Source organism: Mobula birostris, chromosome 14 (assembly GCF_030028105.1).
Source record: "Mobula birostris isolate sMobBir1 chromosome 14, sMobBir1.hap1, whole genome shotgun sequence".
NCBI classification, from domain to species: Eukaryota; Metazoa; Chordata; class Chondrichthyes; order Myliobatiformes; family Myliobatidae; genus Mobula; species Mobula birostris.
In genome coordinates this window covers 48,764,655-48,780,663 of record NC_092383.1, presented here as the reverse complement: position 1 = coordinate 48,780,663, position 16,009 = coordinate 48,764,655, and the positions used below count along the sequence as shown (strand labels likewise).

Below are 16,009 nucleotides of genomic sequence, written 5' to 3'. Positions count from 1 at the left end.
ATTACTATGGAAATCTGATTGGTTCCGTACGTACCCTTGAACCGCACGTATCTCGTTGGCAACCCCCATCTTCACTTGGCATTGGACTGCACATTTCTCGGGCTATTTCTGACCGGGCACCATATTGACATGGAGCACATGGGCCGCAGGTATCACATTGGCTGAGCCTTGACAATTTTATTTATTACTTTCCATTCAGATTCACATATTTCAGTGACTGTAGAAACCCATCTATCAGGATCATATTGACCCGACACCTCCGCTGATTAATTTTTTTTTCACTCGCTGTGTTTATCTTATTACAAGCCCACTGTGCTGTCTTGTGTCCTGTATTTCGGTGTTAATTTAGGAGATAGCATTAGCTGCGAGTATTTCATTGGCGAATCCAACTGGCCAATACCCCAATACCAATCTCCTGTAAAATTCACGCCAGGTCTGCCCATTTCCGTCGGGCTGCGCGTAGACTGAGGGTCCGTTACTGTTTATAGATCTCTGTCTGGCGGCTCGTGGTTGTGGGTATGTGTGAGTGTGTGTGTGTGTGTGAGTGTGAGTGTGTGTGTGTGAATGTGTGTGTGTCTGTGTATTGTGTGTGTGTCAATGTATGTATGAATTTGTGTGTATTGCGAGTGTGTGTGTGTGTGTGTGTGTGTGTGTGTGTGTGTGTGTGTGTGTGTGAATGTGTGTATGAGTGTGTGCCTGTGTCTGTCTAGCGGCTGTTGGCTGTGATTATGTGTGGTTGTGAGTATATGTGTGTGAATGTGTGTATGAGTGCTTTTGTCTGTGAGTGTATGTGTGTGTGTGTGTGTGTGTGTGTGTGTGTGGGTGTGTGTGAGAATGTGTGTATGAGTGTCAGTGTTGTATGTGGATGCGTATGAGTACGACTGTGTGTGTATATCGTTGTGGCAGTGTGTTGTGTATCAGTGTGTGTGAATGTGTGTATGAGTGTCAGTGTTGTATGTGGATGCGCATGAGTATGACTGTGTGTGTATATCGTTGTGGCAGTGTGTGTTGTGTTGTGAGTGTGAGTGTGAGTGTGCTGGGACCAGGTTCTAAGTTCAGGGTGGCCCTCCGCTCCGCCCAGCTACCTTGCCCCGCCAGGATTCAGAGCCGCGGGGCGGGATCACATCAGCCTGAGGACTATTTAAAGAGACCACCCGCTGCTCCAGACCCGCGGCAGTTGCTACAGCCTCTCCTGCACCAACCATGGATCCAGAGACCCCTAAAGGAGGTAAGAGAGAACAGGACAAAAGGCAACGGGTGTGGAGATACATCTCTCCGCTAGTCTCGCTCCGTTCAAACTCTCCGTAACTCTGGTCTCATCCTTCCTCTCCGCCATCGATCTCCTTTTCCCCATTTAACAAAACAATTCTCTCATCTCCCTCGTTATTTTACTCTCTCTTCCCCTGTCGCCTTTTTTTCTTTTGTGTTCTCTTTCTATCCATCTATTTCCCTCAATGGTATTACTTTCTCCGCGCTGGGATAACGACGATCTTGCTCTCTCTCCGCAAATCTGTACAATTTGAGCTCCCTGCCGGATCGATGTCTTTCTCACAAACCCACTAGATCCCTTCAATTTCTTTCTTATTTTGCCCTCCCTAAATCGTGCTCTTTCTGTCTCGCTGTCTCTATCTCTCCATCTGTTGCTTTCTCCTTTCTCTCTCGTTCGTTCTCTATTGTGCTAGCTTTCTTCCCACCCTCTGACTTTGCAATCTCTGCCCTTTTAATCCTCTCTTTATCTCTACATCCCGTGCTACCGCCCCTTCTATCGTTCTTTTTCTCTTTCTGTATTGCATTCCCTTGCTCTCCTCATCACTCTCTCTCTTCTCTGCCCTCTTTTTCCCCTTCCTCTCTCTCTCTATCGCTCATTATTCTCTGTCCACAAACAAGAGAAAATCTGCAGACGCTGGAAATACAAAGCAACACACACAGAATGCTGGAGGAACTCAGCAGGCCAGGCAGCATCTATGGAAAAAAGTACAGCCGACGCTTCACTCTCTGTCCTCTTTTCCCTTTATCTGAAGCTCTTCTTTCTCTCTCCCGCGTTCTCTTTCTTTCTCCCTTTCCATCTCTCTCTCTCTGCTCTCTTTCCCCTTCTATCGCTCTTTTCTCTCTCTGTTGCCTTTTCTCCTACTCTCTGTATTTATTACTCTTTCTCTCTGTTGTGCTCTCTCTATCTCTCTATCTTTCTAATCTATCTCAGTCAGCCGGTGGGGAGCAGTGGATGCAAGTCCGCTGTAATCTATCTCTTACTCCTGTGCAGTTCCCGATGGAGAACCCACGGAGCTGACAGTGGACGACATAACCAGCACATCGGTAACCGTGAACTGGAACTCGCCCAAGCACATTGGCACGAGCGGCTTGGCAGGATACATTGTGGAATACTGCGTGGAAAGCAGTAAGTGACGTTCTCCAGCCTTGGCTGAACTTCGCCCGACTCTGCCGGTTCAGCACAGCGGAGCTGGCCCGGCTCGGTGTGATGGTGTCACGGGTCCATAGGAGCAGAATTAAGTTATCGAGTCTGCTCCGCCGATTTAGAAACATAGAAAACTTACAGCGCAATACAGGTCCTTCAGCCCACAAAGCTGTGCCGAACATGTACTTACTTTAGAAATTACCTAGGGTTACCCATAGTCCTCTATTTTTCTAAACTGCATGTACCAATCCAGGGGTCTCTTAAAAGACCCTATCGTATCCGCCTCCAGTACCGTCGCCGGCAGCCCATTCCACGCACTCACCACCCTGCATAAAAAAACGTACCCCTGACATCTCCTCTGTACCTACTTTCAAGCACCTTAAAGCTATGCCCTCTCGTGCTAGTCATTTCAGCCCTGGGAAAAGGCCTCTGACCATCCACACGATCAATGCCTCTCATCATCTTATACACCTCTATCAGGTCACTTCTCATCTTCTGTCACTCCAAGGAGAAAAGGCCAAGTTCACTCAACCTGTTCTCATAAGGTATGCTCCCCAATCCAGGCAACATCCTTGTAAATCTCCTCTGCACCATTTCTATAATTTCCACATCCTTCCTGAAGTGAGGTGGCCAGAACTGAGCACAGTACTCCAAGTCAGGTCTGACCAGGGTCCTATATAGCTGCAACGTTACCTCTTGGCTCTTAAATTCAATTCCATGATTGATGAAGGTCAATACACCGTACGCCTTCTTAACCACAGAGTCAATCACGCAGCTGCTTTGAGTGTCCTATAGACTCAGACCCCAAGATCCCTCTGACCCACCACACTGCCAAGAGTCTTACCATTAATACTATATTCTGCCATCACATTTGACCTACCAAAACGAACCACCTCACACTTAGAACAGTACAGCAAAGTACAGGCCCTTCGACCCACAATGTTGTGCTAACCCTTAAACCCTGCCTCCTATATAACCCCCCACCTTAAATTCCTCCATATACCTGTCTAGTAGTCTCTTAAACTTCACTAGTGTATCTGCCTCCACCACTGACTCAGGCAGTGCATTCCACGCACCAACCACTCTAAGTAAAAAACCTTCCTCTAATATCCCCCTTGAACTTCCCACCCCTTATCTTAAAGTCATGTCCTCTTGTACTGAGCAGTGGTGCCCTGGGGAAAAGGCACTGGCTGTCCACTATCTATTCCTCTTAATATCTTGTATACCTCTATCATGTCTCCTCTCATCCTCCTTCTCTCCAAAGAGTAAAGCCCTAGCTCCCTTAATCTCTGATCATAATCCATACTCTCTAAACCAGGCAGCATCCTGGTAAATCTCCTCTGTACCCTTTCCAATGCTTCCACATCCTTCCTATAGTGAGGCGACCAGAACTGGACACTGTACTCCAAGTGTGGCCTAACCAGAGTTGTATAGAGCTGCAGCATTACCTCGCAACTCAAACTCTATCCCTCGATTTATGAAGGCTAACACCCCATAATCTTTGTTAACTACCCTATCCACCTGTGAGGCAACTTTCAGGGATCTGTGGACATGTACCCCAAGATCCCTCTGCTCCTCCACACTACCAAGTATCCTGCCATTTACTTTGTACTCTGCCTTGGAGTTTGTCCTTCCAAAGTGTACCACCTCACACTTCTCCGGGTTGAACTCCATCTGCCACTTCTCAGCCCACTTCTGCATCCTATCAATGTCTCTCTGCAATCTTTGACAATCCTCTACACTATCTACAACACCACCAACCTTTGTGTCGTCTGAAAACTTGCCAACCCACCATTCTACCCCCACATCCAGGTCGTTAATAAAAATCATGAAAAGTAGAGGTCCCAGAACAGATCCTTGTGGGACACCACTAGTCACAATCCTCCAATCTGAATGTACTCCCTCCACCACCACCCTCTGCCTTCTGCAGGCAAGCCAATTCTGAATCCACCTGGCCAAACTTCCCTGGATCCCATGCCTTCTAACTTTCTGAATAAGCCTACCATGTGGAACCTTGTCAAATGCCTTACTAAAATCCATATAGATCACATCCACTGCACTACCCTCATCTATATGCCTGGTCACCTCCTCAAAGAACTCTATCAGGCTTGTTAGACACGATCTGCCCTTCACAAAGCCATGCTGACTGTCCCTGATCAGACCATGATTCTCTAAATACCCATAGATCCTATCTCTAAGAATCTTTTCCAACAGCTTTCCCACCACAGACGTAAGGCTCACTGGTCTATAATTACCCGGACTATCCCTACTACCTTTTTTGAACAAGGGAACAACATTCGCCTCCCTCCAATCCTCCGGTACCATTCCCGTGGACAACGAGGACATAAAGATCCTAGCCAGAGGCTCAGCAATCTCTTCTCTCGCCTCATGGAGCGGCCTGGGGAATATTCCATCAGGCCCCGTGGAATTATCTGTCCTAATGTATTTTAACAACTCCAACGCCTCCTTTCCCTTAATATCAACATGCTCCAGAACATCAACTTCACTCAAATTGTCCTCACCATCATCAAGTTCCCTCTCATTGGTGAATACCGAAGAGAAGTATTAATTGAGGACCTCGCTCACTTCCACAGCCTCCAGGCACATCTTCCCACCTTTATCTCTAATTGGTCCTACCTTCACTCCTGTCATCCTTTTTTTCTTCACATAATGGAAGAATGCCTTGGGGTTTTCCTTTACCCTACTCACCAAGGCCTTCTCATGCCCCCTTCTTGCTCTTCTCAGCCCCTTCTTAAGCTCCTTTCTTGCTTCCCTATATTCCTCAATAGACCCATCTGATCCTTGCTGCCTAAACCTCATGTATGCTGCCTTCTTCCACCTAACTAGATTTTTCACCTCACTTGTCACCCATGGTTCCTTCACCCTACCATTCTTTATCTTCCTCACTGGGACAAATTTATCCCTTACATCCGCAAGAGATCTCTAAACATCGACCACATGTCCATAGTACATTTCTCTGCAAAAACATCATCCCAATTCACACCCGCAAGTTCTAGCCTTATAGCCTCATAATTTGCCTTTCCCCAATTAAAAATTTTCCTGTCCTCTTTGATTCTATCCTTTTCCATGATAATTATAAAGGCCAGGGAGCGGTGGTCACCCACTGAGAGATCTGTGACCTGACCCGGTTCATTACCTAGTACTAGATCTAGTATGGCATTCCCCCTGGTCGCCTGTCCATATACTGTGACAGGAATTCATCCTGGACACACTTAACAAACTCTGCCCCATCTAAACCCTTGGAACTAATCAGGTGCCAATCAATATTAGGGAAGTTAAAGTCACCCATGATAACAACCCTGTTATTTTTGCACCTTTCCAAAATCTGCCTCCCAATCTGCTCCTCTGTATCTCTGCTGCTACCAGGGGGCCTATAGAATACCCCCAGTAGAGTAACTGCTCCCTTCCTGTTTCCTGATTTCCACCCATATTGACTCAAAAGAGGATCCTGCTACATTACCCACCCTTTGTGTAGCTGTAATAGTATCGCTGACCAGTAATGCCACCCCTCCTCCCCTTTTTCCGCCCTCTCTATCCCTTTTAAAGCACTGAAATCCAGGAATATTGAAAATCCATTTCTGCCCTGGTGCCAGCCAAGTCTCTGTAATGGCCACTACATGTATGTATCCAAGCTCTCTGTTCATCACCTTTGTTCCTGATGCTTCTTGCATTGAGGTACACACATTTCAGCCCTTCTACCTTACTGTCCTTACACCATTTATTCTGCTTCTCTTTCCTCAAAGCCTCTCTGTATGTTAGATGTGGCTTTACTCCATGCACTTCTTTCACTGCTCTATCGCTCTGGGTCCCATCCCCCTCACAAATTAGTTTAAACCCTCCTGAACCATGCTAGCAAACCTACCTGCAAGGATATTGCTCCCCCTCGAGTTCAGGTGCAACCCATCCAATCTGTACAGGTCCCACCTTCCCCAGAAGAGAAGAATGATCTAGAAATCTAAAGCCCTGCTCCCTGCACCAACTCCTCAGCCACGCATTCAACTGCCATCTCCTCCAACTCTTACCATCTCTGTCACGTAGCACTGGCAGCAATCCTGAGAACGCCACACTTGAGGTCCTGTTCTTCAGCCTTCTGCCTAATTCCCTAAACTCACACTTCAGGACCTCATCCCTCTTCCTGCCTATGTCGTTGGTCCCAACATGTATCACGACTTCTGGTTGCTTTCCCTCTCGTACCAGGATGTCGTGCACCCGGTCAGAGACATCCCGGACCCTGGCACCCGGGAGGCAACAAACCATGCGGGTGTCCTTCTCACGTCCACAAAATCTCCTGTCTGCTCCCCTGACTATAGAGTCTCCAATGACGACAGCTCTCCTCTTCTCCATCCCACCCTTCTGCACCACCGGGTCAGAATCAGTGCCGGAGGCCCTGCCACCGTGGCTCACATCTGGTCGGTTGTCCCCGCCAACAGTATCCAGGACGGTAAACATTATTCAGGGTAATGGCTACAGGGGTGCTCTGCACTACCTGTCTGCTCACCTTCACTTTCCCCCCTCTGACTGTCACCCAACGACCTGCTTCCGACAGCCTAGGTGTGACTACCTCCCTGAAGCTCTCATCTATGACTGCCTCATTCTCCCTTATGAGTCAAAGGTCATCCAGCTGCTGCTCCAGATTCCTTACATGGTCTTCCAGATCGCCCAGCCGTATGCACTTCTGGCAGATGTGACTCTGCGGGAGAGGGGAGTTTCCCCAAGACTGCCACATCTCACATGAGAGGCACATCACCATCTCAGGAGACATTGTAAAAACTAACTGCGAGCTAGCTTGTCCTTCGCCTCTTCTCGTTGAAGCCTCTCGAGTCAAAGCCTCAAAGCTCCACTCCTTCACTGGCCCACTCACACATTGGCCACTTTCCACTGGCCGCTTCGCTTGAGCTATCCCTCTATTTACCTGTTTGAGCTTTTCAAAATGTTTGGTCACCTGGCCTCAACTGCCCAATCAGCTGCTTTCTGCTGAGTCTGAGCTATTCACATCTTGATTGTCTAATCAACGGCTTTCTGCTGATCTATTCAAATCTTGATTGACTTGATTGCACAGACCAACTGCCAAAACTCTCGAGTCAAAGCCTCAAAGCTCCACTCCTTCACTGGCCCACTCACGCAAGGAGTTGCAGCTTGATGCACCTGGTGCAGATGTGGCCATCCGGGAGGCTGGGAGTCTCCCAGACATCCCACATCTGACACCCAGAACAGAACACCGGCCTCACACACATACTTCCCTCTATTATCCTTCCTTAACCCCATTCTCTTGCCTTTTCCCCATAACCTCTGAAACCCGAATTAATCCAGAACCTATCAACTTCCACTTTAAACAAACTTAATGACTTGGCCTTCACAGTTGTCTGTGGCAATGGATTTGACAGATTCACCACCCTTGGGCAAAGGAAATTTCTCCTTTTATCTGTTCTAAAGGGACCCCATCCTACTCTGAGGTTGTACCCACTGGTCCTAGACTCCCTCATTATAGGAAACAAACTGTCTAGTCCTTTCAACATTCAAAAGGTTTCAATAAGATCCCCCCTCATTCGTCTAAACTTCAGTGAGTACAGGCCCAGAGCCTGCAAACACTCCTCTTACTTAAAACACGTGCTTTCTTGTGAATCTCCTCTGGACTCTCTTCAACGGCAGCACATAGATAAGGGGCATAAAACTGCGCACAACACTCCAAGTGCTGTGTGAAGCCTCAACATCACATCCTTATTTATTTATTTGTTTGTCTGGCAGGATAGACCCTTCCAGCTGAACCACAATTTAATCCGACCAATTAACCTTCCAACCAGTATGCTTTTGGACTGTGGGAGGAAACGGGAGCACCCGGAGGAAACCACACAGTCACGGGGGAACATTCAAACCCCTTACAGGCCACAGGGGAACATACAAACCCTTTACAGGCCACAGGGGAACATATAAACCCCTTACAGGCAGCAGGGGAACATATAAACCCCTTACAGGTCACGGGGGAACATACAAACCCCTTACAGGCAGCGGGGGAACATACAAACCCCTTACAGGTCACAGGGGAACCTACAAACCCCTTACAGGCAGCGGGGGAACATACAAACCCCTTACAGGCAGTAGGGGAACATACAAACCCCTTACAGGTCACGGGGGAACATACAAACCCCTTACAGGCAATGGGGGGAACATACAAACCCCTTACAGGTTGCGGGGGAACATACAAACCTCTTACAGGCAGTGGGGGAACATACAAACCCCTTACAGGTCACGGGGGAACATACAAACCCCTTACAGGCCGCGGGAACATACAAACCCTTTACAGGTCATGGTGGAACATACAAACCCCTTACAGGCAGCGGGGGAATTGAACCCAGGTTGCCTGTATTGTAAAGCGCTATGCTAACCACTATACGAGCAGTCAGTGAATCTATGGAATTCTTTGTCACAGATGGCTGTGGAAGGCAGGTCTTTGGGTATATTTAAAGTGGAGGTTGATAGATTTGTGATTCAGATTGCCAAAGGTTTTGAGGAGAGGGCAGGAGAATGGGGTCAAGAGGATAAATAACTCGGCCATGATGGAATGGCAGAGCAAACTTAATAGGCCGAGTGGCCCAATTTTTCTCCTATGTCTTATGGTCTTCAGGATGTGGGAAGAAGCCCAAGCAGCTCAGGGGTTAAATCACATGTCACAGGAAGTAGACTCCAGCTGTGTACATACACCTATTGATGCTTCTGGACACATCTTCAGTGATGTTCCTGGAATCATCGGGTGTTTCGGGTCTTTCAACATCATACAACCTCCTCCAGGTGACCCAGCCAGGGCTGATCAGACCCCAGCTTGTGTCCAGATGGCTAGCTACTTATGACTCCATGGCTGCCCTCTTTTGAGCCACAACCATCTTGAGGCCCTCTCTGCCGCATCAGTGGTACTGCGGATGGCTCTCCTCTTCCTCTCTCCCTCGATGCCCAAAATGCTGAAGGCTATAACTAAAGAATGGGCTACGAATCCCCTACAACCAACCTCCACTGGGAACTGTTCAGCTGCGATACTTACAATAATTGTTGTCATGGCTTGCAGCTTCCTATCAACCCCTCCCTTCGCCGTTGCCTCCAAAATTTGGTTCACATCTTCATCAAATTGCTTCCACAGTGAAGTCATGTTAGCTGCAGGCCATTTGATCCGCCTCCTGTTAGACTTCATGTTAGAGGGATTAGTTTGCAACATTTGGAGGTTCCGGGCACTATGGGGTGACTCTGGGCCTGGCCCCTCCTTTGTCTGACCACATTGGACACCTGCGCGTTGTGCTGCTCCTGCTCCCGCCAAACACTTCATCCTCGCTTGATGGATCTTCAAGCCACGATTGTTCTTGCAGATTTTGCCACATGCACACTGCTTCCTCATCGTCGTTTGTTCATCGCCTGGGTCTGATGTCCACAGAGCATAGAGAGAACTGAAGCAGACTTAATATGGTGAATAGCTGAATTCTTCTCCTACACCTTATGATTGCACAGACTACTGTGGTTTGAGAAGGTGTCTCACCACCAGCACCAAGGTCAATTACAGATGGATAGGAATCAATTATGAGAGAAACCCACAAAAGCTTATTACAATGCATTTTGGTTAATTCGGCCACGTCAGATCCAGTACATTTTGGCCCAATTAAGCAGCTGCCCCAATTAGCCTGTTTCATGGAAATAGTTAAAAAAAGACAAACTACCATTTAGACCATAAGACCATAAGACACAGGAGCAGAATTAGGCCATTCAGTCCATCAAGTCTGTTCTGCTGATGGCTGATCCCGGATCCCACTCAACCCCATACACCTGCCTTCTCACCACATCCTTTGATGCCCTGACCGATCAGGAATTTATCAACTTCCACTTTAAATATACACACAGACTTAGCCTCCAGCACAGTCTGTGGCAGAACATTCCAGAGATTCACTACTCTCTAGCTAAAAAAATTCCTCCTTACCTCTGTTCTAAAAGGTCGCCCCTCATTTTTGAGGCTGTGCCCTCTAGATCTAGATATCCCCAGCACGGGAAACATACTCTCCATATCCACCCTATCTAGTCCTTTCAACATTCAGTAGGTTTCAATGAGATCCTCCTGCATTATTATAAATTCCAGTGAGTACGGGCCCAAAGCTGCCAAACTCTCCTCATATGTTAGCCCCTTCATTTCTGGAATCATCCTCATGAATCTCCTCTGGACCCTTTCCAATGAGAACACATCCTTTCTGAGATAAGGGGCCCAACACTGTTGACAATACTCCAAGTGCAGCCTGACTGGTGTCTTATAAAGGCTCAGCATTATCTCCTTACTTTTATATTCTATTCCCCTTTAAATAAATGCTAACATTGCATTTCCCTTTTTTACCACAGACTCAACCTACAAATTAACCTCCTGGGAGTCTTGCACGAGGATTCCTAAGTCCCTCTGCACCTCTAATGTTTGAATGTTTTCCCATTTAGATAATAGTCCACACTATTGCTTCTTTTACAAAAATGCACGTTCATACATTTCCCAACACTGTATTCCATCTGCCACTTTTTTGCCCATTTGTCTAAGTCCTGCTGCTTCCTCAGCATAACCTACTCCTCCAGCTATTTTTGTATCATCTTTAAACTTTTCTAAAAAGCCATCAATTCCATTATCTAAATCATTGACAAACTGTGTGAAATGCAGTGATTCCAATACTGACCCCTGAGGAACACCGCTAGTCACTGGCAGACAACCAGAAAAGACCTCCTTTATTCCCACTCATTGCCTTCCTGTCTGTCAGCCATTCCTCTATCCATGCCAGTATCTTTCCTGTAATGCCATGGGATTTTATCGTGTTAAGCAGCCTCATGAGTGGCGCCTTATCAAATGTGTTTTGAAAATCCAAGTAAATGACATCACTGCCTCTCCTTTGTTGCTTGTTACTTCCTCGAAGATTTGTCAGGCAGGATTTCCCTTCACAGAAACCATGCTGACTTTTACTTATTTTATCATTTGCCTCCAAGTACCCCAAAACCTCATCCTTAATAATGGAATCCAACACTTTCTCAACTACTGAGGTTAGGCTAACTGACCTATAATCTCCTCTCTTTTGTCTTCTTCCCTTCTTAAAGAGTGGAGTGACATTTGCAATCTTCCAGTCCTCTGGGACCATGCCAGAATCAAGTGATAAGAAACATAGAAAACCTACAGCACAATACAGGTCTTTCGGCCCACGATGCTGCGCTGAAAATGTACTTATTTTAGAAATTACCTACCATAGCCCTATATTTTTCTAAGCTCCATGTATCTATCCAGGAGTCTCTTAAAAGACCCTATTGTATCTGCCTCCACCACCGTTGCCGGCAGCACTTTCCACGCACTCACCACTCTCTGCATAAAAGCTTACCCCTGACATCTCCTCCATACCTACTTCCAAGCAACTTAAAACTGTGCCCTCTCGTGTTAGCCATTTCAGTCTTGGGAAAAGCCTCTGACTATCAATGCCTCTCATCATCTTATAGACTTCTATAATGTCACCTCTCATCCTCTGTCGCTCCAAGGAGAAAGGGCCAAATTCACTCAATCTATTCTCATAGGGCATGCTCCCCAATCCAGGCAACATGATTCTTGAAAGATCATGACCAATGCATCTGTTATCTCTTCAGCAACCTCTCTCAGGACTCTGGGATGTAGTCCATCTGGTCCAGGTGACTTATCCACCTTAAGACCTTTGAGTTTGCCTAGCACTTTTTCCTTTGTAATAGCAACAGCACTCAGTCTTGCTCCCTGACACTCATGGACCTCTGGCACACAGCTAGTATCTTCTACAGCGAAGACCTAAGCAAAGTACTTATTAAGTTCATCTGCCATTTCTTTGTCCCCCATTACTACCTCACCAGCATCATTTTCCAGTGGCCCAATATCACCTCCCTTTTACTCTTTATATAACTGAAAAATCTTTCAGTATCCTACTTTATATTATTGGCTAGTTTGCCCTCATATTTCAACTTTTCCCTTCTATAGCTTCTTTAGTTGCCTTTAGATTTTAAAAGCTTCCCAATCATCCAACTTCCCACTCACTTTTGCTACCTTATATGCCCTATCCTTGGCTTTTATGCAGTCCCTAATTTCCCTTGTCAGCCACAGTTGCCTAGCCCTGCCATTTGAGAATTATCAGAATCAGGTTTATTTTCACTGGCATGTGACGTGAAATTTGTCAACTTAACAGCAGCAGTTCAATGCAATACATAATCTAACAGAGAGAGAAAAAATAAATAAAATAAAACATAACAATAAATAAACAAGTAAATCAATTACACATATTGAATAGATTATTAAAAATGTGCAAAAACAGAAATACTGTATATTTTTAAAAGTGAGGTAGTGTCCAAATCTTCAAAGTCCATTCAGGAGTCAGATGGCAGAGAGGAAGAAGCTGTTCCTGAATCACTGAATTGCTACTTCTACTGTGGGACATATCCAGCCAGCACCTTGTGAACTACTCCCAGAAACTTCAGCCATCTCTGCTCTGCCATCATCCCTGCCTGTACCCCCCTCCAATCTACCTGGGCAAACTCCTCTCTCATGCCTTTATTCCATTGTGATACTGATACATGGGACTTGTACTTCTCCCTCTCAAATTGCAGTATGAATTCAATCACACTGCAATTCTTTTAATTTAACTAAGTAACAAATTCTGTATTTAAAAGAAATACAGAACAGGTTACAATGCCCCCACTATTTCTACAGTACTATAAAATAGTGTGTTAGTTCCTATTGACGGAGGAATTCACCCAGTGTACATTGTTGTGTTCTTTTGACTGTAAATGAACAAAATCAGCACACACTCCTAGTGTAGATAATGATCAGCCTTCATTGCCTCCCCACCTGAAATACCTAAAATCACAGCTTTAATTTGGTGTTGATCAACCCAAATGAATAAACATCAACTGTCCACTCTAAGCACTCTAACAGCTACACTGTTGCATCCTCTAAACCTTCATTTTCGTTGTAACATTCAAGATGATTGTTCACACCAAATTCTTCATGTGTCTTTGGACTTTGGACTGTGGGAGGAAAGCAGCAACTGGGAAAACCCCTCGCATTCAGCGTGTTGGGGGGGAGCATACAGAGACTGGCGCTGGAATTGAACTCTGAACTCCGGAACACCGAGTTGTAATGGTGTTGTGCTAACGACTCTGTTATCATGGCCTCTCTGATGGCAGAGGGGAAGAAGCTGTTCCTGAAACATTGAGTGTGTGCATTCAGGCTCCTGTACCTCCTCCCTGATGGCAGCAATGAGAAGAGGGCATGTCCTGTGAGATGGGTGTCCTTAATGATGGAAGCTGCCTTTTGAAGGTATTCTCCATGCTGGGGAAGCTGGTGCCCACGATGGACCTGGATGAGTTTACAACTTTCCACAGCTTTTTCTGATCCTGTGCAGTAGCCTCTCCGTACAAGACGGTGATGCAACCAGAATTCTCTGCAGAAATTTGCGAGAGTCTTTGGTGACATACCAATTCCCCTCAAACTCCTACTGAAATATAACCACTCGTGCCTTTAGGTCAGAGGTGGGTTTGCCAGTCAGACAGGCTGCTGTCTACAAACAGATTCCCAGGCATTGATTTAGTGGAGACAATTCCTTCATGAAAACTTTGGAGTTGCAGAAGGTGGAGTGAGTTACCAAACGTTAGACTGGGTCTAAGGTCATGGAGCACCACAGCACTGAAACAGGACTTTCACAATCAGAGTCAGGTTTATTATCACTGACTGAAATTTTGGGAAAGTTGTTGCTTTGTGGAGCAGTACGGTGCAATCCTTATGTATAAAATAATATGGTAAATTGCAATAAGAAACATTCATACAGTGACCACTATTAGGTACTTTTGCACCTAATAAAATTGCTACTGAATGTATGCTCATAGTCTTCTGCTGTTGTAGCCCATCCACTTCAAGGTTTGCTGTGTTGTGCATTTAGAGAAGCTCTTCTGCACGCCACTGTTTTGTAACAGGCAGTTATTTGAGTTATTGGCATCTTTCTATCAGCTTGAACCAGTCTGGCCATTCTCCTCTGACCTCTCTCATTAACAAGGCATTTTTGGCCACAGCAATGCAGCTCAATGAATGCTGTTTGTTTTTCACGCCATTCTCTGTAATCTCTAAAGACTGTTGTGTGTGAAAATCCCAGGGGATCAGCAGTTTCTGAGATACTCGAACCACCCCATCTGGCACCAACAATCATTCCACAGTCAAAATCACTTAGATCACATTCCTTCACCATTCTAATGTTTGGTCTAAACAACTGAACCTCTTGACCATGTCTCGATGCTTTTATGCATTGAATTGATGCCATATGATTGGCTGATTAGATATTTGCATTAACGAGCAGGTGCATAGGTGTTATTAATAAAGTGGACACTCAGATGGTGTTCATCATTCCATTAATCTGATGGTGGTAGAGGAGAAGCTGTTACTAAAACATTGAATGTGTGTCTTCAAGCTCCTTAACCTCCCTGATGGTAGTAATGAGAAGAGGGTGTGTCCTGGGTGGTCAGGATCCTTGGCGGTGAATGCCTAATCTTGAGACATTGCTTTCAAATGGTGTCCTTGATGGTGGGGAGGCTTGTGCATGATGAAGCTGGCTGCATACAACCCTCTGCAGCTTTTCCTGATCCTGTGCAGTGGCCCCTCCATACATGATGGTGATGCAGTCTGTGACGAAGTATTGATCTGCCTTGCCTATTGGCTTGCACCGGGACCATAGTCCGCCATACCCCTCCCATCCGTGTACTTATCAAAACTCTCCTAAATGTTGAAATCAAACTCACACCCACTACTTCTGCCGGCAGTTCATTCTACACTCTCACCTTCTTCTGAGTGAAGAAGTTTCCCCTCAGGTTCCCGTTACTCATTTTACCTTTCACCCTTAACCTATGACCTCTACCTCTAGTCTTACCCAACCTCAGTCATAAAAGCCTACTTGCATTTATCCTGTCTATACCCCTCATAATTTTGTACACCTCTATCAAATCTCCCCTCATTCTCCTACACTCCAGGGAATAAAGTTGTAACATATTCAAACTTTCCCTATAACTCAGGTCCTCAAGTCCAGGCAACATTTTGTAGAGTTTCTCAGTACTCTTTCAATCTTAGTGATATCTTTCCGGTAGGTAGGTGACCAGAACTACACACAGTACTCCAAATGAGGCGGACCCAATGTCATAGACAAGTACAACAGAACACCCAACTCTTATTGATTGACTTTGTTAGAGATACAGGCCCTTCTGGCCATTTTGAGCTTCATCCCACAGAAACCTACCGATTTAACTCTCGCCTAATCACGGGACAATTTACAATGACCAATTATACAGAGACCTAGTAACCGGTATGTCCTTGGACTGTGGGGCGAAACCGGAGCACCTGGAGGAAACCCACACACACTTGGGAATTAACATACAAAGTTGCTTACAGAGTATCCTGGAACTGAACTCTGAACTCCGATGTAATAGGGTTGCGCTAACACCTGCAGTACTGTATACTCAGTACTTTTATTTATGAAGGCCAATGTGCCAAAAGCTTTATGACTCTATCTATCTGTGATGGCACTTGCA

At 45.9% G+C, this 16,009-nt stretch overlaps 1 protein-coding gene across 1 annotated transcript in view; it reads left to right on the top strand.

Moving 5' to 3' along the window:
• Window positions 1–485: 485 nt before the first annotated feature.
• The window catches only part of mybpha (myosin binding protein Ha), a 71,870-nt gene continuing 56,346 nt past the window's right edge, over window positions 486–16,009 (top strand). The window contains exons 1-2 of the mRNA XM_072277736.1: window positions 486–1,228; window positions 2,261–2,395. Of these exons, the coding sequence (XP_072133837.1) occupies window positions 1,204–1,228; window positions 2,261–2,395 (160 nt within the window). The 5' untranslated portion in view covers window positions 486–1,203. The remainder of the gene's footprint in view (window positions 1,229–2,260; window positions 2,396–16,009) is intronic.